The sequence below is a fragment of the Aptenodytes patagonicus genome, chromosome 1 (assembly GCF_965638725.1).
Source record: "Aptenodytes patagonicus chromosome 1, bAptPat1.pri.cur, whole genome shotgun sequence".
Classification (NCBI taxonomy): domain Eukaryota; kingdom Metazoa; phylum Chordata; class Aves; order Sphenisciformes; family Spheniscidae; genus Aptenodytes; species Aptenodytes patagonicus.
The window spans coordinates 81313781-81337130 of NC_134949.1; the positions used below are offsets into that span (position 1 = coordinate 81313781).

At 39.4% G+C, this 23350-nt stretch overlaps 1 protein-coding gene across 3 annotated transcripts in view; it reads right to left on the minus strand.

The window, feature by feature from the left end:
* LRP6 (LDL receptor related protein 6) overlaps positions 1 to 23350 on the minus strand; it is a 131015-nt gene that overhangs the window by 36063 nt on the left and 71602 nt on the right. For all 3 annotated transcript variants that reach the window (XM_076344663.1, XM_076344655.1, XM_076344674.1), the window contains 2 exons: positions 14515 to 14911; positions 13807 to 13978 (listed from right to left, as the gene is read on the minus strand). In XM_076344663.1, the coding sequence (XP_076200778.1) occupies positions 13807 to 13978; positions 14515 to 14911 (569 nt within the window). The remainder of the gene's footprint in view (positions 1 to 13806; positions 13979 to 14514; positions 14912 to 23350) is intronic.

Sequence of the window (23350 nt, forward strand, 5' to 3'; positions counted from 1 at the left end):
TATAATGTGCGCGTTAATAAAATATTTTTAAGTTCACTAAAAAAGTGGAAGAAAATGCTATAATCTTCACAATAGTTCAATTTCTCCTTAAAACTATTCCTTGTCATAAAATTCCTGACACTACTGCACTTAGTATGTTAGAATGGGAATTGAATCTTTATGTGCACATTTCCTACAGAAAGGGGCTCTGCATACTTGCTGGTTTGTAGGAATAAGCTCCATACTTACTTTTTTAAAAAAAGCTCATACTCTATGGAATTGGCTTACCAAAAAAATCTTCGGTCTAGTAGTCTACGGCATGATTCTACACATGCACTAATGCACATGCATGACAAAAATAAGATGAGCGTCACTTGAAATGGTTTTTTCCTGTGTTCTCACTAAGATCCTTTAGAAAGACAAGCACAGTACTTGCAGCTTCACTTTGTATTATGGTGCATTTACCTTCCTAAAGCTGTAACTATTGTCCTTTACACTGATAACCAAGTCCAAACATAGCTTTTCCTATCACAGATTGTTTAGCTGGGCTCAGAGCCCAGCATAATTGCCTAATTTCTGGACTTCCTTTTGAAAACAAGTTCTGCTATTCCATCTATTCTACTTCAGAAAATTTCAGCATCTGCTGGCTCTCTCAATTCCTAGCAGCATGCCTCCTACACTGTTTTGACAAATGAGGTTGCTAAACAACAGACTAATGGTTAACTTTGGAACCAGGGACACAGATTTAACATTCGTAAGACAAACTGTGAGTTATAGTCCTTAAGCCCACCATCCCTTCAAGAAACCATCACCACCACCAAGCAAAACTGGTCATCCCCTTTTGCCTACCACCCCTTTTCTAACCATAACACAGTCATCTTGCATTTCTGTGATGACTTGTTTCCCCCTCCCCCTTAAACCACAGAGATGAGCCATTTGCTTGCAACTAATTAATATATGGCAATTAGTGCTTGCTAAACAGAGCAAACAGATATACAGAATGGATGGATGTTGCAAAGTGAATCAACTAAAACCACACAGTAATAACCACTAAAACATCACTATCACAAAGCAGTATCTTTAGATACTACACTTTTTGCCTTGTACTTATAACAGGAAGAAACTTGTATATTCAAGGGGGTGCTTAACTACTGGCAAAGAGAATTAGTTGGAAGGTGTATGGTATGAGGTGAACTTTCTTTAGCAAACTTTAAATGGGGAGCTGCTCAAATAAGCTTCCTCTTACTCCGAAAGTAAGTCAGGAAAAGAGAAGGGAGGACTTCCGTATTAAGTATCTGCTTTTAATTAATTTTTGTTTTGTCACATACAGGTTATTTTCAAAGACAGCTTTATGCCATCTAGACAAAAGAGACGTCTATCTGAAAGTACTTACACATACCTGCCACCCTACTCCCACTGCAATCTTACCTGAGCCCATCTGTGCAATGTTACTTAATCTGTCCATTAGCAGCTGGGTACCACCATATGAATAGTTCCACGGCACCACGTTGTCTGCGCTCACTTTAGCTGCATTTTAGGATATTTGAATGGAATTTCATCAATATGCTACAGAACCAAACAGTCTGGTATAAGGCAGAAGGAAAGTGGTAAGGGATATAGGGATGATACATATAATAGGCACAAGGAAAAAGAAACAATCACTAATCAACCAATTTTAAAGGATTTCAGCATCATCGTTTCACATACTGAAATTCAGGTGACAACTGAGCCCCAGACAATACTGCTTTATGCATTCATTCCCCTTCTCCAGCCCCAGCTGGATCAGCTCATCACAGTGAAGTCTAGCCCCACAGAATCCCCCATATGAGAAACCCACCTTCTGCTGCTGTGAGGCAGTGTCTCCAGCAGTTTATGCTGCTTTAAGCACAATGTGCTGTGGATTTCACATTCTGAGGCCATTCTGAATACTGCAAACCACAATGAGAATATAGACTACAACAGGAAACGGATGTGGTGCAACCACAAACACTACCTTTACTGAAAGAGCGAGTAGTTCCATGAAAAAAAATAAAACTAAGTACAAAAATTAAATGGCCTCAGAAAAAATACCAGATATCCTGCCTGTAGGATAATGACTTTGCTTATCCTAGAACAATAATGAATGCAAACCTATGGCCTCATGAAAATACAGCTTATTCGAAATAAATGAATTAATGCTGAATTTTTTTTTTTTTTTTTTTAGTTTTTTAATATGTTTTTTAGTATTTTAAGATACTGTACTTAATGGTCAGCAGGAACAACAACAAAAAAACAAACCAACTTTGAAGTATCACTTCTATTTTAAAATTACAGACTGGATTGCACAGTGATATATTCTAAGGGTCTTTCTTGCTGTCAGATACCCTGGATTCAATTTGCTCTTGAATACCAGTAATAACTGTGATAAATAGGCTAATGCAGTGAATTTACCTTTCTGATAATCTGGGATTTGAATGTACAGTAGTTTACATTTGTAATTTGATTGGTTTAAGTCTAGAGCTCAATCATACCCACCCGATCTGTGAAAATAACGTTCAGCTCTGGTCAGAGCTCATGCAATAGCCCTGGCAAACCTATGCAGGGCCCCAAACAGGACTAGCAGTCTGCTCAGGTCTAGGAGACCAAAGCCAGTGGCAATAGAGTCCAGGCAGATGCACACTAGCTCATATCCACAGCACTGAAGAGATGATAGTGATAGAAACTGTTTGACCCTATCGGGCCATACTTAAGATTAATATCAAACATAAGAGCCCAGTTCTACAAGGTGCTAGACAGCCTCAGTACTGACAACTTCCAGAGGAGAAGACAGCACATAGGCACTGGAAAGAACACATTTTCCAATGCAAATCTGGGAGACTGTCAGACAAAGCTGATACAATTTACTCGTAATTAACCTAGTGCCATAAGCAGGGTGATAGTGTGCAAACCATTACCTTTCATCTTAACTCATGAGCACAGTTTAATTTTGGATGTAGAACCATGGAGTCATAGAGCAGCCCAGGTTGGAAGGGACCTCAAAAGATCATCTGGTCCAACCTTCTGTGAGAAAGGAAGCCTAGATGAGATTATCTAGCACCCTGTCCAGTCGCATCTTGAAAACATGCGGTGATGGGGACTCCACCACATCCCTTGGAAGGTTATTCCAGTGAATGATTGCTCTCACTGTAAAATATTTCTTTCTTACATTGAGATGAAACCTCTCCCAGTGCAACTTGTACCCATTGCCCCTGTCCTCTCCATGTGGCTCCTTCTGAAGGGAGACCCTCCATCCTCCTTGTAGCTGCCCTTTAAGTACTGGGAAACTGTGATGAGGTCCCCCCTGAGCCTTCTCTTCTCCAGGAAGAAAAGACCTAAATCCTTCAGTCTTTCCTCATAGGGCAGGTTCTCCAGCCCTTTGATCACCTTCATGGCCCTCCTTTGGGCCCTCTCCAGTTTGTCTGCATCTTTTTTGAATTGTTGGGACCAGAGCTGTACACAGCACTCTAGGTGTGGCCTGACAAGTGCTGAGTAGAGTGGGATGATCATGTCTCTATTTCTGCTAGCAACGCCCCTGTGGATGCAGCCCAGGATCTGATTTACCTTTGTTGCTGCAGCAGCACACTGGACTCGCGTTCAGCTTGTTGTCCACCAGGACCCCCAGGTACCTTTCAGCAAGGCTGCTCCCCAGCCACAGATTCTAGCCTGTGCTGGGCTCTTGGGTTATGTCATCCTGTGTGTAGGACCTTGCACTTGTCTTTGTTAAACTTCACATAGTTCTTGCTAGCCCACTCTTCCAGCCTGTCCAGGTCTCTCTGGAAGATGCCTCACCCTTCTGACAAATTCACCTGACCACCCTGTTTAGTGTCATCAGCAAACTTGGTGAGGGTGATTTCAATCCCATCATCCAGATCATTTATGAAGATATTGAACAGCGTGGGGCCCAGTATCGATCCCTGGGGGATCCCACTTGTGACAGGCTGCCAGCCTGAGTAAAAACCACTGATCACCACCCTCTGAGTGCAGCCTGTGAGCCAATTCCCTACCTATCTCGCTGACCACCCACCCAGTCTGTATCTTGCCAGCTTGTCTAGGAGGAGGCTGTGGGAAACAGTGTCAAATGCTTTGCTGAAGTCCAGGTAAACAACATCCACTGCTCTCCCCATGTCAACAGAAAATGTTGTTTTGTTGTAGAAGGTGATGAGGTTGGTCAGGCGTGATTTGCCCTTGGTAAATCCGTGTTAGCTTTTCCCAATCACCTGCTTCATTTGGCTTGTAATAGTTTCTAGGAGGACTCGTTCCATTACTTTCCCAGGGACTGAAGAAAGACTAATGGGCCTGTAGTTTCCTGGGTCCTCTTTTGTGCCTCCTCTTTTGGATGTAGTTATAAATAATCAAGGAGCACATAAGTATCACGCATGCTAAGCTCTCTCTCAGGATGACTGAAACAGAGGATGTCAATATTCGAAAATTTATAAACAACAGCTACTAACTCTGTATCTTCAAAAAAATTAAAGATTACTTACAAGAATGGAATAGGCCTCTGTGATGGACTGAAAGCCCCCAGCTAGTCTACAAGATGTTGCCAGAACTTTATTTATTTCAAATACACACATACCAGTAAAACAAAAACCAAAAAACCCCAAACAACTTCATCTGGTAAAATCCATAAACTGCTCTAATTTCAGATACAAACATCTCATAACAAAAGATTAAGAATAACTTGAACATAAGCCCTGATTTTAAAAACTGACAGCCGGTTTTTGGACAAACGACAGAGACCTTAGCTGTCTACTAATCTGTGAACTTCAGCACCTTTACCAGTACCAGTTTCCTGATCCTCAGAGAGGACAGGAGACTCCACTTAACACACGGGACCTCAATTGCCCTGCTCAAGTACTACTGCCACCACTGCACCAGCTTTACAAAATTTCTAGCAGGGACCACAGCTGGAAACCCTCTCTCCCCACTGACTCAAAGGAAAGATGCAATTGTAGCATTTATCTTCCTTCTGAAAGGATAAGGAATAAGAGAGAGTTCTGACTTGGTGGCAATGCTTTGCATGTCACGTGTCCCACAAATGCAGAACACACTAGCTTGTTGTTTCCTTGGTACATGTAGAAATATACTCTCAGATATATAGTTATGGTTTACTTTACAGCATGAAAAAAAACCCCAGCCATTTGGCACAGAAATATCACAGAAAAAAAGGTAAACTCTTCCTGAGCAGACCTTAAACTCTTGAGTCATTCTAATGATAAGCTGGGTTTCTTGCAATAGTTTGAAAGACAGCGGAAAAACATCAGAAAACATTACCACCTTCATAATTTCAACATGGATCATGTTAATGCACTCTAGGAATATATACAACTAGAAAACAATGAGGTGAAAAAGTGAATTTCTCATGAGTTGGATCATTAACACTGATCTGCATAAGATGACTGCAAAGAAGTATTACTGTAAGACAGCTGTTAAATACTGAATTCAATACATATATCCCAGATATTTCAACATACCATGGAAAAAGATCTTGAATGAGACCTGCATTATACCTCAAATAGTTTAGGAATAGTCAAGGTTTAGGCTTAGTTACTTCAGCCCTGATTATCCAATGATAAATACTTACATGTGCTGTTTGATGCAACACATATTGACTCAGTTCATGACACTGCTAATCAAGGATATGACTGTTCACCTTCCACCTAAATGTACATGAATCTTACTATATCAGAGGAGTGAAAAACAACAACTCATTAAATTATTTGGTTAAAGAAAAAAAGAAAACTGGGGCAGCATCTCTCAAAAATAACTCTAAAAGATAGCTAGAATGCCTTCTGCACATTACATTAGCATTTTTTCAGATTGGGTTTGAGAACTATGTATTTTCAGCTTGCTTCTTTAAGCAACATAAACAGAACAGACCAGGATGATTTTACTGTTATGGCTGCAGTAATATTATACAATTAACACATGTATCCACTATAAAATAGCAGCTCTAAGAAAGGAAAAAAGAGACATCTTGTCTAAATTTCCAGTTTTATTAGTCTTCCCCTCTAAAAAGTCGTGATCAACTATACCCTCTTTGACTGAGCAATCAAAACTTTAAACTCAACTTGAGACAATTATTCATCAGTGTAATTAACTTACTGTTAGCAGTATTTTCCCTCAATTCCAAAATGTTAAGGAATGTTTTAGAAATGAAATAGGAAGCCATCTCTTCACTGCATTGAAATCCTGAGAAATCAGCAGAAGGGATACCTGGAACCCTTTATATTTGCTTCAGAAACCAAATGCCTCCAGCCAACTCTACAATTTCTTACTGTTAATTGTTTTATAATAGCCATTACCAATTTCTAATTTAACAGTTCCCCAGCACCCTCAATTTCCTTTTGAGCTCTAATCATTTTTCCAAAGAATTCAAAATATATTTTTCTTGAGCATGGATAATAGTCCTAATAGGACTGCAGTGAAGATAAATATGTAAAAACAGAATAGAGATTAACTTCATAAATAGCCCTTTCTATCATGCTACAGACACTGTTATAAGCTCATTTCTTTCACAATAGGACAACTTTCCTAGCTTGCTGATCAATCAATGCCAACAACAGAATTGTTTTCTTAGTGATGGAATTTAATTTTAGAAACAAATGGTTGGGTTTTCAATGAAACGGCTCAAGTCAGGTGAAGTGACAAGCAGGCAGGAAAAGGAGTTTATAACCACTGTGACAAGCAAATATGACATCTCCTAGGCAATCTCATGCAATACAAAAAAACCCTGCATTTGTAAAGAACAGGCTAAGACAAAAAATTGAGCTGAAATGATGAACAGGATGAGAAGAGAGGTTTTTCATAGGAAAAAAAGAGGCTCCTCTGAGAAGATTCAGTGGTAAAACAGGTGAATAAAGATGCTCGGCTATGGAAATTAATTTTGGTACATTAATACATAAGGTGGCGTGGCAACGGTCAGAGGGTGTTCTGTTACGTGGGCACAGGCTATAGGGGTACAAAGGAAGCAAATTACTGTGATTTTGCAACTTACCATTTGTCAGCTAAGTCCTATGAGCAACTGCACACACACTTCACAGGAAGCAAAGGAGACTAGCCAAGACCAATGTGAACATTGGTTCACATGTGAACACCTCACAGACCTTTGCAAAGTTACATCATGAATGGTATCAGAAAAAAAAGTTTAGGTTAGGACTATAAAGTCTCAGAGCAAAATAAAAAGCCTGCATGAGAAAAGCTGAATAATTATTAAGAGGGATCACAAGCTCATGTGAATGCTCCTGAAGAAGCCCAGGTCCAAGATCAGTACAATCTTTTTTGTATGGTAATGCAACTAAGCTTGGGAGAAAAATAAGAAAAAGCCAGAATATTGGAGAATAAGGGATAATAGCAGACTGACAAACAGCATTCAGCTGAATCAGAAATGCAGAAGATAGCTCAGTATCTCTTCACATCACTCCCCAGCTTGTCTTCAAATATTATTTTAAGTATGTCAGACTCAGTGAGGTCAGGTGATTGCTCTAGTTATTTTAGTTTGAGGGATTTTTGTGTTTTCCCTTAGGTAACCAATACTGACTGCCAGTAGAGGCTTGTTACTTTCTAGATGAGACAATAGCGTAAACTAAAATGCAATATCCTAACTCCGATGGGAAAAATCTTGGAAGCATGTACGACACATTAGTGGGATCCAAAGGTTGTACTTCAAAAGCAGCTCCATGCTAGGCCGTTGGGAGCCATGAGGTTTATAGAGCTATCATTAGCAAAACAGGACTGTTCATCTGTAAGCAAAGCTTGTAAGAAACATCTCTGAATTTCCAACATGGAAAGTCTCAGTTAAGCTGCACAGATGTAAGCAACACTTTTACTATTAACAATAATGTGCAAAAAGGTTGTAGAAGCCAGCTCAAATGTGTCTTGAGTGTGGGCATCTGCCTCTGACATGGCCACTCCAGGCTTTCTTTAGACCTAACAGAAAAGAATAGGTGCTTTTAGAGTAGACCTCATCCAATCTATTCTAAACATTTACTTTAGGGTAAAGCAAGCCACATCACAGAAGTGCTGATTTCTGACATTTTCTATAAAGGCAACGTAAGGCAACTTACTGAGCTGAAGATCTCTACATCTCATTAGATGAAAACCACCCACAGATTTCAGGGAGAAATGCAGATCTATGACACAAGAACCATTTTAAAACTGAATGTCCAAGTCTTCTGTAATATCACATAATTTTTAGGGCAGTAATTTAACTTCTTAGAAAAATACCATGCTTGGTACCCAGATCACAGAGTCAGGTTAGTCTTGGACAAGAGTTCTGGCCGTATCTACCCAAAACCTTCCCTCCATATCCTCTTTCTGTTGCGAGGTGCTGGGAATCTCCTCCCTGTTCCATTACGGATGATAGCCTGTTGACAGCAGATCCCTCAGGACTTCTCTGAGAACTCATCAGCCCAAGTGGTTTGTAATGGGTGTCTCAGTAATCGAACTTTTCACATTTCAGTTTTATTTAGATATTCTCAATTTATCAAAGGCAATAAAAAGTTGACTTTTTAATGTTCCTGAATTGAAACCGGAATGGATGTTTTAAATATTTTTCTTCTTTTTTACTTTTATATTAAAACACTTTGAACAGCTGCAAAAGGTACATGCCTAAGTGACAATTCTGTAGTACCATGCTCAAAAGCCAAAGCAAAAAAGGAATTTAACTTTTAATTTTTTTTTTTTTTTTAATAATAACAAGCTTACAATGCTAGGAGGTCCAGTCTCAACATTTGGGGTCCACAGATAAGAGACCACTCCAATTCTTGTACCCAGCTCTTCGACAGTCAGGAGACTTTACTAATACATGGTCTATGGCTGTCATTTGTTTGCTTTGTAATGTAGTTTTCCTATCTTGGTCTGCATCATGAAATTTAATTCTTCCCTAAGTTCATTCAGAAGCTCAAAAGAAACCTCCCAAATGGAAATTATACAAAGTATAAACTAAAGGATTTTTTTTAAAAATAAGCCCTTACTCTACTACTAATTTCAAAAATCCATAATTTTTCTTAATGCAGGCCTAGCAGGCATTAAGAAATAGCTGGAAATTCTCTGACAAAGTAAGCTTTACATTTCTGAAACTGGGATGGAGTAGAGGGATCTGCCCCTACCCTCTGCAGCACATACTTCTTGTTCTTTGCTGAATGAAGTTCCCAAGTGCCACAACTATCCAAACCAGGTGGATAACAAATTGTGGCCAAAATTAAACAGTAAAGCAACTTCAAGTATTTGTTTCAACTACCTTACTTCTCATACCTGCAAAAGCTTAATGGAAGTACACAAAAGCAGCTGTGTTCAACAGCTAGAAATTCAATGGTTTCTGCTTCTCAATTTTCAAACCTCTGCTTCAAACTAAAGGTAGATGAGGTAGAATCAGTAATCAGGCTTACAAGTCATCAGCATTTCACAATACAAAGACTGATGCTATGAGACAAAATTTCTCAGTCGGAAAATAAATGGTGAATGCTTAGAAAACAAAATTTCCTTATTAGGGTGGCGGTAAAATTGAGGGAGTTGTCATCGAAGGAAAATGTAGCCCTGCAATTTCAGGATTAGAATATGAATTAGAGCATTCTCTAGATGCCAAGCTATTAGCTCCTGGGTCAAACACAAAAAGGTCCTCTCTGTTCAAGATTTTTGTGCTCAAAAAAGTCTTAGCAGCATCCGCTTTCCGTTGTCCGACAAGGCTGGGTTCTGAAGACTTGTGTGTACTTATGCTGAAAAACAGCAGGATATAAGACTTTCCATATTAATCATGAGGATTAGAGACAGTAATGCCAGGCACCGCTAATAGATTTGGGAATGCAGAAACACTTCAAGTTAGAGCTGCACTCAAAAATCACTAGATAATGGTTGGATCTGTATAGGAGGCAGAGTCCTTTCTTTAAAATCACCACTAGTAGGTGTAAGTGGGTGTCATCTCTGAGAATGGAGAATAGGAAGGAAGATGAATAAAGAAAAATGAAGCAAAGACTGAAAAATTGTGAGAAATCAGCCATAACATCATTATTTCCTCTTAACATACACATCCACACATGCACACAGCCATTTATAATTGCTTTATCAATATGAGCTTTGCTGACCATTTTAAATCCAACCTATGCCTTAAAACAGGTAGTGTACGTGCTCAGAAGACAAATATTCACTTGAGCAGGAAAACGTAAGACCAATTCAACAGAGCAGATCATACATTTTTAACCTCATAGCACGGCAGGAAAATGCTTTAAACCTGTAGCAAGTCAATGAGAAATCTTCCCTACTGGTAAGCACAATAGCAGCCATCCATTTCAATAGAAGTTTATCAGCAGTGAAACCTGACCGAGATAAATGACGAAGCTGTTGAGCCACAGCCTGCTTCTGCCTGCTGCAGGCTGCCAGATAAAATGGGAACAAAAGCTCCCTGCTGTACCCCCTACCAGTCTCCATTAACCCCTGCTGATGCTTTATTATCGTCTGGGGACTCCAGAACAGCATAGCATGAATCAGTGTGTAAAAAAATAAATAATAAAAGCTCATATGTAGCACAAACAAACCAGAAACATAGCTTGCAAGAAACATTCATTTTGGTAGCGCTGCAATTAAATAATGGTTCTGAGGAATTCCACATACTAGGAAAAAAAAAAGGAAAAAAGTACAATGTATGTAAAATCATATACGAAAAACTACTTAAAGGCAGTAGAGTGCAAGTACACAAACGTGTTTCTCCTGCTTTCACCCCTCCTCCCAAATACATACAAACACATACAAGCAAAGGAGAGACCAGACATATATTCTGATGTCTTCATGTCCAATTCCAAGTTTCATCTTTTGATCCTGTCACAAATATCCTCTTTGTTGCACCTCCTCCAGTGTCCTTTCTCCAAATGTAAGTTTAAAACATTTAGTGAAGGTCAAAGCATCTTCTACTAAACTGATATAAAAAATGGATGGGAAGGGCAGGGAAAGTGTTACAAATCTCCTCAGGATTCATGGTTGCCATAGGAGAGAAAGGCAGTGGGAGGAAAAGGGAAGACTTGAAATGTTCGTAATATTTTAGCTATCATTGATTTAGATAGTGTCATTGCAGCCTGAGATTTCTGTAGCCTACCATAACAAAGTCAATCTCTCATGAAAGATTACAGAGAGGCCACACAAGATCCTGGGGAAAATTCACTAAGATTAATCAGTAAAGAAACTCACCACTACATCTGCATTACTTAGCATAGTGGGGGGGGAATCTACTTTAGACTGAACCATTCCCTTGGATGGACACCCCCCCTTCATCCCATAGAGCCTTTCCACGCTTTACTAATTACAGAAGCTGTACTGGTCTTGCACTCTGATCTATCACTATCAGAGGTCATCGATTTTCAACCCATTTCTGCCCCTCTGAAGTGCAGTTAGCAAGCAGTAATATTACATCTAAGGAAGAACATGAAGTTCTTCCTAAAGCTAATGCAACAAGCTAATGGAATAAAGACTCCCCAAACCTTCAAGGAATAGAATGGCCTCAACACAGGAAAAGAGAGAGGCTGTATGGGTTCAATCCAAAGGTCCACCCATCCCAGCATCCTGTCTCAGAGAATAATCAAAACTTACACTTACAGAGCAGCATAACAAAGCAAATACATACTGAAACTTTTCAAGAAGCCTTTTTCATTCTATGGCAATTTACAGTTCAGTGATTTGTGGTTCAGAAGGCAGTTCTATTTTCTAGTAAACTGCAGTGGAATTCCCTTCCACAGACTTACCCAGTCTTCCCAGTAACACATGTAAGCTTTTAACATCCACAACCATTTCCACAACTTACCACACACTGCTTGAAGAACCATCTGCTTTTGTTTGTTCTGCACCCATCACCTGTCAGTACCATTTATGAATGCCAACTTCTTCTATCAAAAAAGGTGTGCGGGGGGAAGAGCTGGTCACCTTATACATAATTTTATTGATTTTATGGATCTCTGTCACATACCCCTAAAATTAACACCTTCTGCAATAACAACAACAACAAAAAACCCAACCAAAAACCAAATCCTCAAACAAACTAAAATCCAAAAACAGCAAAGAAAAACTGTGGGATAATTTCTTCTCTGTTGCTTTAAAGGTTTTAGCAAGGCTTTTTCAAGATTTTTTGCACATTGATAAGAGTTAACAAATGTTAACTTTTTATAAAAAGCAGCAGCAGTAAAACCATAACTCTAACACTTGGAGCCTCATAGAAAAAAAAAAAAACCTTAGTAATTCTGAAACCCTAAGAAGATAAATCTTCTCTGATGCCCTGCATAGATGTTACATGACAACCTGGAACAAACTCATTCTGCTGGCTCACATTGGTTTAAAAACAATGAAATGGAAATTGTCCCAGCAGACTTTGTGCCAGATCAGATATCTTCTGTCCTGCCACAGACGTTGTAACGTTGGCATAAACATTCTATCATGTGTTCTAGCCAGTTTGACAGAATTGCAGCAGTGAGCTCATGCCTCATCTAGATGAAAATTTCTACCACAAACTGATCCAGCACTGAACAGAACCATTATTAATGAATATGGAACCGTGGTCTGAGTAAGACTGAAGCACATGAAAAAATCTCAATGTTTTGGCAAGCATGAGAGTGAAGAATGCCTAACTTTCCTTTTGCAAAATACATTCAAGTCCAAGATGGTATCAGGGCTGAAGTGCTCAATCTGTTATAAATAAATCTCTAAGCATAGCTAAGACTCTTTTTCCCCTCTTTTCTCAGAGCTGGTATAACGTTAGGTGAATTACAGACTATAAATCTTGTTTTCAGGACAAAGAAATCCATGCTCCCTGAGGCTCTCCCAAGGAGTGCTTCAAAGCAACTCACCTTGCAGGACTGGAGTTACTTTGTCTCTGAAGGAGAACAGAGAGTTATGTGGTCTTCCAGCACAAGACTATGACTTCACATTGATTTGTTCAAAGTTATAAATAAATAAAGCAATTTCATAAGGCTAGAGAATATGTTGTGCCTAATATGATAAGTGCTGAAAATTATTTGCAATGGTAAGGATTCACTAAGGAAAGCTGTAATTCATCAAAAGAAAGGTAGATCTACCGGGCTATAGCAAAGGTAGATGGTGCTACTATGCACCAGGTAGTAGCCAAGTCTCCTGCTTCCAGACAAACTTCTGCCTTTTGATAGTAAACTGAACAAATACTAAACAATACTATTTTCTCAAAGACTGACAAAGAGATAATAAATGTCAAATTTGTTCCGTAAGTGTTATATAACAAAATAAACACAAGATTTTCAATGTGGGAGAGAAGAAAAATGGCATTTTTGTTTTCAATTAACAGTTTCAGCAGAACATACCAGAAAGAAAGGAAAATCTATCCCCTTGCTGGAACCCTAATAAAACAAGGGAGATATAAAGTATAGAGGATTTGTGGGAGTACAAATAATTATATGTGAAATGAGATTTAGTTCTTTAAAATATGTTCTACTAGCATCTAAGCTGAGCAATGCAAAGAATGAAAGATAATTTTTTTTAACCTACAAACATTACTCCCAGTAAAAAGCTTCTTTTCCTGATGACCTAGGAATTGACTTATTTAACAAATCCTTACCATACATTCTCAGAAAGATGGATCTACTACATGGATATCATTTTCATTTTACACGCAGAAAAATGGAGGAAGAATAGCGAGTAACTTGCCAAAGGACAGAGAAGAAACAGAATTGTTTCTTAAAGCACAAATCAACCAATATCCCATTGCCCTTTTGGGCTATATCAGAATTTAAACACCTAGAAAAGTAGAGTAACTACATTCTATAACTCCACGGAATTAAAAATGCAGGTGCAATTACAAACCTCTATTTTGTCTGTTTTGGCATCTCCCCAGTATATTTTGCTTTCTGCATAATCCAATGCCAGTCCATTTGGCCAGCCAAGCGAGGTATTCACCAGCACAATTCTGTCTGAGCCATCTAATGCTGCCCTCTCGATCTTTGGGATTTCTCCCCAGTCGGTCCAGTACATGTACCTGCAAAGGAAACAAAAATCTTGAGAACTCTTATTAATCCAAACTTTCAATATTCACACAGCTTCTTCTGGACTACTGTTCCCTGAAACCACATTGCACACAGAAAAGTACATTTCTAAGCCAAATATATTTCCTTACCTAAGTAAGGATGCCCAAACCATTCAGAAAGCATTGACATGTAAACACACTGTCCCTTTACACAAAACTCCTATATCAGTCTGCTCAGCAAGACAACATAACCAGTGCTATTAGCTACAATAAACAAACAGGTCAACACAGTCCCCAAAAATATTTTTAAACAGAAGAAGAAAACCTAAAGACACATAAGATGACTAGCCAGGCAGTCAAAGGGAAGCAGTAGTCCCTGCGCCCAGAGCCTTAGCTTTCAAAGAATCCCAGTATTTTCATTTCGAAGACTGAGAAGTTTATCATTGCATCTGCATACAGGTAGACAGTTCACATCTGCATACAGGTAAACAGAGGTATCTTCTTTACACGACTAATATTTAAAAAAATGCTCATGAACAGCAGCTCACCCAACCATGGGATCCAGCACAATAGCTCTGGGTTCTTCCAGGTCTTCTGATATCAAGATTTTTCTCATGGTCCCATTAAGCCTTGTAACTTCAATACGGTCTGTGCCAGTGTCAGTCCAATACAGATTTCGGGCAACCCAGTCCACAGCAATGCCATCAGGATGTGCGATCTGTGCTGTGACAACAAACTGACTACCTGACCCATCGATGAACGAGCGGCGGATGGCCCTAACTTCATCATCAGTCCAATAGATGTATCCTTCCAGAGGATCAAAGTCAATGGCAATGGCATGACGGATGTCCTCCAGTGGCAAAACGATGTCTGTAAAATCTGGGGTGTCTAAGGAAATTCGCCTCAAATCTGTCCGGCGGGCTAGAAGCAGCAGTTCAGTGGCACCTACATGAACAAGGCAAAAAACACAGCCATCTTACAAACACTGTACAGTAAGCCTGTAAATAGTGAACCTGATTCTGCACCATTTGGTACAAGCTAGTCTAGCTACCTTGATTTCTGACCTAACCGAACTGATGGGCACCAACACAGAGTTCCACTCAAAGGCTTCAAATGTGAGGTTATTCTTCTGCAGAAAAAGTCAGGTGTTTATAGAGAAAATTCAGTGGTCATTTCCTTGTCCAAAATATATTACGTTGGACATGTTTTCTATCCGTATCATTCCCTCCAAAGGTACTTAAATAGATACGCAGTGACTATGCTGCTATTTTATGCACATCAACAGATGGCCTGCGGCCTCTTAGATGAAAAATTAATTATATAAATAATTTACTTACTGTTTGCTGTTGTTGGTATAGGGGACAACCATGACAGACAAGCTGCATGTTTCAACTACACACTTAGAAGGGGAAAAATGTAACTGGGAACTGTCAACTGGCCAGCAACCACGTGAAGCAGGAGGGCTGTCAGCTTCTCCCGTATTTGTTGAGAACAAGCTTTTTGAATACATGAAGATAAATAACAGCATGTCTTATAAAGTCATTTTGAGCTGAAGCGTACAAAAGCCTTGCTGGCTTTTAGGTCAAAAGTCAGAATCACAGTAACTAAGGTCAGCTTGCACTGCAGAAGATGTTTTCACATAGGGCAACACAAGCTGTTTAATGGTACACGTGCTGGGCATCTGATCAATGACAGATGTACTTACAGTCTATTCTAATTCATTCCGATTTCGTTTTCTATCCTATGTCACTAGATTTCAGTGTAATGAAGGAAAAACAATCACCACACCCCATTCCAATTAAATTGGCTTATCAGTTTGGAGTCTCAGGGAGGTAAGAGCAGCTCAGGCCTCAGGGAAGCTTGAGCTAAGGTGAAAAATGTGCGCATCCTAAATGCAGGGAAAGTGTGTTGCAATGGCTCTCCTCAAACAGTGAGAGGAAAGGGTTTGGCAGAGACTGATGTTAAGTGTGAGGACAGAAGGTGTGTGGGGGGGAAGGTGTAGGAAAATAAATGCATCAGGACTGCAGTGAAAAAGAGTCATCGCCAAGCCACATTCTGTCCATGTCTTGATCTTGATCTTATAGAGGTATAAATAAGGGCTAGAAGACTAAAAGAGCAACAACTAAAGCAAGTAGGTCGCTGATGAAAAAAGAATTTTCGTATCTGATGCCAAATTTATTTTTTAAAAAGTCAGTAATTGTTGTTGGTGCTAGATGAAACCTCACTGCATGCCAAACTTTGGAGAGATGCCAAAGCAGCCACTGCTTCATTTACAGCAAGTTTTACACATTAAAAACATCTAAGACACTTTCACAGCGCTGCGAGAAACAGCACCTTTCAACAACTGAAGTTGAGAATATTATTACAAGTGTTCCTGATTGGTAGTCCAGAATGGATTAATATCAGCTTTGGGATCCTCTGTCCTAAAACACCTTGTGTTCAGAAACACATGTAGACACTACTCAATTGTTCTTCTAGTGAATAACTCTCAGGCATTAATTAATATCAGGTAGGGGAAGCCTGTAATTACATGTCTATGCATCCTTCAAAATAATGTAAAGCATGTGACATAGTAAAACAGGCATGTTAGTAAGATTTTTTATAATTACAGAAGCAACTAATCTTGTCACAGCAGTGTATATGTACATCTGTATTTGTTGCTACTAAATATATCAAACAATTCAGCATCAAGATCCAAGCATTCAGCCGCATTATAGTCATATAAAGTATTAATACCTAACTAACCCCAACTATTTAGGTTCAAGTGAGAGAGAAATCTCTAGTACTTTCTTTCTTACCAACTTCATGATCATTTATCAACTTACCTTTTAAACAAAACTATGAAAATCATATTAAAAAACTCAAACAGTAATCCCTTTTTTGCATTATATAGTAAAATTAAAGTTGAGCAAACGCACTAACTTCAGATTTCTAAACAGTTAGAAAGCTCTATATAGTCTACCATATAACAAAAAAAGTGTAAGGCATAATTTAAAAATAATTTGTGTGATCTAGCTGAAGTTGACAGTCATTTTGAAGAACCAACACAAGGTCCCCAGAAAGACTCGGTTGAGTACAACCATGCCTTGGCTGAAACTCACCCTTAAAATTGACCAGCTGACCTTCCAATTCTTCTTAAAGACAACTCATTTCAACAGCTTCAGTATCCTGCTTTCAGGTCACAACACTGTTTAGTCAAATAAGCCACTGTGTCTACACTTTAATTCAGCATCGGGAAGTGACTGGCTTTCAGCTAACGCATGTTGCACTCTGGATCCCTGAGCTAAGAATTTCACGGTCTTTATTCTGGGGGCTTGGCTAACATTCCAGCCTCCACTAAAACACTACCCCCCACCCCTCCAATCAAGCAATAAAAAGTTTAAAGCTTACTTTAGAGCTATTACCCACCCATTTGCAAACTGACACCTCAGCTGCTTAGTTAGATCACCAGTCATTCTGTTCAGGAAAAAGAAACTGATTAGCAGAGAAGCATCTCACCTCAAGATAGGTTGAGTGAAAGATCACTCTGAATGCCTTCAGAAGGCTTGTCCTGACAATAGCAAAAATAACAAATACAAAAGCTGGGCACATTTATGGACTGATCCCATTACCACATTGACAGCAGTCAAGAAAAAAAGGCGGTCTCTAAACTAAAACGAACAGTTTGCACTTGTGGCAAACACCAGCTGTACAAAGTTTACCTGGCTAGGCACTGATCACCACTCAGTCAGAAGACTGTTCAAGGTACTCAAGGTTGCCAGGACATAACAGAATCAATTAATTTTGTTCACTTCTATTCCGAAGACCAGTTACGATGCAAAAGCTAAAATGTGACAGCAGGATCTCCAGGCTTCTTCACTCTGCCTCTCCAAGAGAAACTCCGCCTCTAATGATGAGCATGATGGAGAACATCATGGGTATGGAATCATATTTCAAAAAAAGACTGAAAAGGCAGGAAAAGACAATGCAGGTTGCATGCCAGCATAACTTTTTTTTCTTTCCAATTTATCAGCACTTACTGGGAGACTGGAATGAGCCATGAACATATAAAACACCTCAAACCCCAGCTGGCTCTAACGCTTGCAAAAGGTGCATCAAGGCTGCAACCAGAGCTCTGACCTCAGCATGCATATGCAGACCTGAGGCAGTTTTTCCTCTAGACACCTCGGACTGCACATGCAAGGATGAAGTGGCCTAGACGCAGGGGACTTGGAGCAGAGTTAACTGCCCACGCTGCTGTCTTCTCTCCAACTACTGGTGATCTCTATTGCACCCAACACAAGCATCTCAAATACAGTGCTGGGTTTGAGGGCACTGACCAGCAGGTGTGGTGGGGTGTGTGCTCATAGTGTTCAGACCATGGTGTGCAAAGTTCCCATGCAAATGCTTGCAAGCAGAGTATGCATACGGCTGTCCCGTATTTAAAGTCAGGTCCTTCTGCTTACCCCCCTTGCTGATCTCCCACACAAACCTAAGTGATCTTCACAACCCACAACTTATTTTTTAAAAAAACCCTCCCAAACTATTCAAACTGGGGACTAAGTTCAAGATTATTTTTAGCAGTGCCTCAAGTCATGGGGTATTCAGGACAGTTAGCAATTTTTCTAAAATCAAGTCCCTTACTTAAGATGTCTAAATATGGACATAAAAGCTTTACTCCAGACTCTTATTTTTGAGAGCTTTAGCCTACTTTTATTAAGCATTTTGAAAGCTGGGATTACAAGCTCATGGATGGTGCATTACATTAGTCCTGGAACTAATACTTTCCTCAAAAAGTCACTATTAAAAATCAAAATAATTTAAATTTATGTGCTAGCTGAAGTTAAGGGAAGGCGGAGAAAAGGGGAAACAGAGCAAGCATGCAGATATATGCAACGGCGTAGCTTTAAAGTCCAATGTCTAATGCCCTGCTAACCTTTACAATTAATTACATCTTCTCAATGAAATATAGACCTCAGTCATTTTTAAGTTATTGAACTTAAAAACCATCAGCGGTTGCTGAGGCTAATACAGCTACACAGACACACGCTCAGGAATTCATACATAGGAAGTGCTAGACCTAGGACATGTATAATGCATTCTCTGTATCTGAGAAATCAAGATTATTAATACATTCTCAATACAATTACCACGCATTTGACTAAAATATTTCCTTCCTAAATGTCTTTCCCCAGTTGTAAAGTCACTATTGTCAGAGAGCCCCTGACACTACAGTACAAACAAGATTTTTTTCATCTAGACAAGCTCAACCTTAAAACTACAAAGGCAAAAGGATATGTATCTGAAATTAATCATGTATTTTTTTCTTTCCTTTAAAAGCAATGAAAGAAATAGGATGTTAAATTAACACCTTGATCTGTGCAGTCAAATCAGGATTCTGGCTATTTCTGACAAAGCAAATTTCCCACTGGGCAGCCCTAAATTGCAAAAGGAAGTGCAAATTTCTGATTACTGCCTCCAGGCCTACAAAGGAAATAGGATGTGAGCGTCCATGGGCAAAATAAAGACAGTTTTCCTGGAAGAGAACAGAATGGCCAAAGCAAGGCTGAAATGGAAGTCTGAAGCAGTGCTTTTTGTTCACGAGGAAACTCACATCTCCTTGCTCAGCTGAAGTCACCATTGTTTTTCTCGGTACAAACCACACATCCATATTGGTAGTAGCAAATGCGGGAAAATAAGTAAAATTCACTACAGGCGAAGACAGAAGCTGAGCACGTGGACAGAGAGATCTTCGAGCACTAATAAGAATGTAACTCCAATGACAAACTCGTAAGACAAACCTAAATTTTCTTATAAAAATAACTATCAAACAGGTCATTTAAACGTAGCACTGCCAAACTCAGAACAGCAGTGCCTGTAATACTGAAAAAGAGAAATCCCAGTACGTCCTGCAGAAGACGTACCAAGATACCAAGAATATGACGACAGGAGGTAAAAGCTCCCTGGTAGAAGTGCCTGGGTGCTCAGACAGAACTCTGCTTCAGACGTTACTGACCAAGGAATAGCTGGCCATGAAAACTGCTTATTCTGCCTCTCTTTTCTTTGAGGGACAGGGATTTACAAACTTTCACCTAGACAACGGGGGAGCTAAGAGCTTGCTACAAACCCATATCTCAGTTAAATAACTGTTTTGTGTTGTAAGAGGAATAGAAATCAAGACATGAACAACCAGCCAGTATTATCAGTTATTAGAAAAATAGCTAATTTTATTCCAAGTTATCACCCTTTCCTGAAACCCTATGGAGAAGTGTTTCTACAGGGAAGATGGGGGGTATTATATTCATAGCTCTCACAAGAAATAGTAAAACTCCTCCAAGGTGTGATGAAAAAAAATACAAAAAAACAGAGAAACTAATACTGGGAGAAAGAGGAGGGAGGAAAAGATTTCCTATAAACCAAGATTATTCAAAAATGCTAGGTTGTCATGGAAACTGCTCAGGGAGGGTCAGCCAGCCTCACCTTTGGCTGCAAGGATCATCTGTCAATGCCAAAGCACTGCAAACACCACAAACATGCACTCAAAATTCACCCGTCAAAATCTTTCCAGTCCAGGCCGGTGCTCTCATCAGCACAGCATGAAATGAAGTTCTCTCCTCAAAGAGGCTCCTTTCAGCATGAAACAATTCAGTTTAGGAACCAGTCTGATTTTAGTCTGCTGCTAGAAGACAAAACACTCTTAAAGAGAAACTCTTAGCCTCATTTTTCACCTTTCTTCACCTGTAAGTCATTCCCCCTCCTTCCTTTCCCAAAAGTCATATATATGTTCTAATTGCAAATGGAAATTTAATCACTTGGTGTTTCAGCCTGTTGTGGCATAATAGATATATACTGAAACAATCCAAGGTAAAAAACGTTCAGTTCTCAGGGTTCAGCTCTACTTTCACGGCAGACAGAGTAAATGCGCAAGTGCAAAGGGAAAAAAAAACCAAGAAACTACAACCAACCCCCCCACCCCACACACCTGAAAAAGAGAAAATAACTTTACTTCCCCAGGGTCACCGAGCAGCCTAACAAAGGAAGTCAACACACAAACATGTACAGATTTACATCTCAAAGTCTGGTCTGTGGCTAGTCTGGCTCTGCTCGACTGCCATTCTCTCCTCCCTTTCCCGAATCAATAATTGCAGCCTTCGCAACTATGAGAAGAAATTCCAGTGAATCTCTGCCTGGAAGGGCTCTGGAAAGTTGTAGGTCACTCACAAAAGCCCTAAGCCTACCACCCGCACCTCTCTTCAGTGAGAGGAGTGAAAAAACAGTAAAAAATATTTCATTATTTCAGGGTAAACTCAGCTCTAAATGCTGAACCTGAAGCTTCCTCACGCACCTCCCAGAAGTTAGCTCTGCACGGGGTCATCGAAGTTAAGTGAAACCAATGGATCAGATGCATAGTTTAAGTAGGTTGTTTCACTTGGGTTATGTGCTAACTCGTTTCTAAGTCCAAGAAGCAGTGGTATGCAACACTCACTGAGCTAAATAAACACAGACTCAATTTTCTCCTACCCTCCCCACCCATTTTTCTTCTTGAAAAGGGAGGGGCAGAGTGTTTTGGAAAGATGCAATAGCAGAATGGTGGTTAAAAATGCAACGTTATACTAACAAGCATAAGATAAATAAATGTTCTCGTATAAAGTTTTTTTGCATACTGAGGGACAACATGCTATAGTAAATTGGTTAACAAAATTTCTGATAAAATGGGAGCTATATTTTGTGAGCCAAATATACTTTATGGCTGATTGGGAACATAAAATTTGGCTTTTCATGTGTTCAGGGACTGGGAAAAAAGAGCAACAGCTATAAATTCTGAGACATAAGGAATGGGTGAAAAAGTGAACTGATGATTTTGAGTATCCTTGCATGAGAAGTTAAAGTCCTTTTAATAAGATTTTGGTTTTTTAACACCATTCCTCTACTTGCCTTTGGTAATTTACTTTGATACACTAGAAAGGTGCCGTTCAGCACTTCAGCACAGTGCAGTTAACCTGTGTGGTAGGTTGCGTCCATAATGACATGGGGCTGAACCTGAACAGGGAAGTATCACTTCTGTGATACAACGACCTGTTCCTTGGAACACAGCACATGGGGAGCAAAAAGATACAGCCCCTCCTGCCTGAAGTCCCTGGCCCTTTTCCTATCAGCAGTAAGTCGAAGGGAAGCAATTTCTCTGTCTTGATCTCTCCAGAGCTTGTTCCAACAGTTGTCCTTAGTACTTCAGCCTCTGCTGCCTTACCTTTCTACCTCTGCTTGGCAAGTGACCAAACCTTCGCCACTCCCCGTCCCCCACAGGGACTTTTTGTGCAGCTCTGCTTTTGGAAACACGCCTGTACTGGGTAACAACTGCTTTAGCTATCTGCTGCCACAAAGGAGTTTATCCATGCGTATCAAGTATTTTTAAAAAAGCATGTGAATTTGTGTCACATTCAGACTAAGTATGACCAACCTGGAGCAGTATTATTAAAGCTTGTTCCTTGTACTGGCAGAAATGGAAGAAAAACATCCTGTGCATGTGTTGGTAAGTTCTTACAAACAATCCTGCAAGGCTAATTTGGGAGCTGCTTTTGAGTTTTTCATATAAAAGCAGCAATTTATTTTAACAAGGTTCACACAGACACAAATAGCCACACAAAAATAATCAGCAGAGAGCATAAAATAGCATGAAATTAAAGAAAACACTGAACAGTAGCTGACAAGCCTAGAAGAATTTTTAAAATATAAAATGACAATTTAACAAAAATTATTTCTGTATACATTTTATTTAGCTTATTTACAGTAAATTCTGCTGTATCTTTCTGTTTCTTCCTCCATTTACCTTTGTCATAGAGACATGATCTGCATAAAATGTACGGTTATTTATGAGCGAGCTAATTATCTCCCAGTGTTTATTTTGATCCTGTTAATGTACTACAGCAACCAAGCACAATGTCACAAGACCTATACTTACAAAATGTAACAACTTAAAATCATATGCATTAGCCCACAATGAGACACTTACTAAAAGCAGTTTGGGGTGAGAGCTAGCAGCCCCAAGTCTCGATCACATCTTGGGTTTTAAGGCTGAAACACTTTAAACACCTCTAAAAACCATGCCATTCTTTTCAGTTCCTATACACAGATGCAGCTGCCTAACTTTATGCATGTGAACTGAAAGAGATTCCAGGTGTATGCGTGTATAATAAACAGACAACAGATCTTAAAAAAAAAAAAATTGTTTTCATCATACAATCCTATTAGCCAAATACTAATTCATGAAAAATAATGTTAGAAACATTTTAGAGACAACAGAGGAGGTAGGTATCATTTTCTCTAAGAAAAGGGAACAACAGAGCCCCCCAAAAACTTGCAGGGAATTAGTGACAGAGACAGAATTGCAACCTAAATTTTATAACT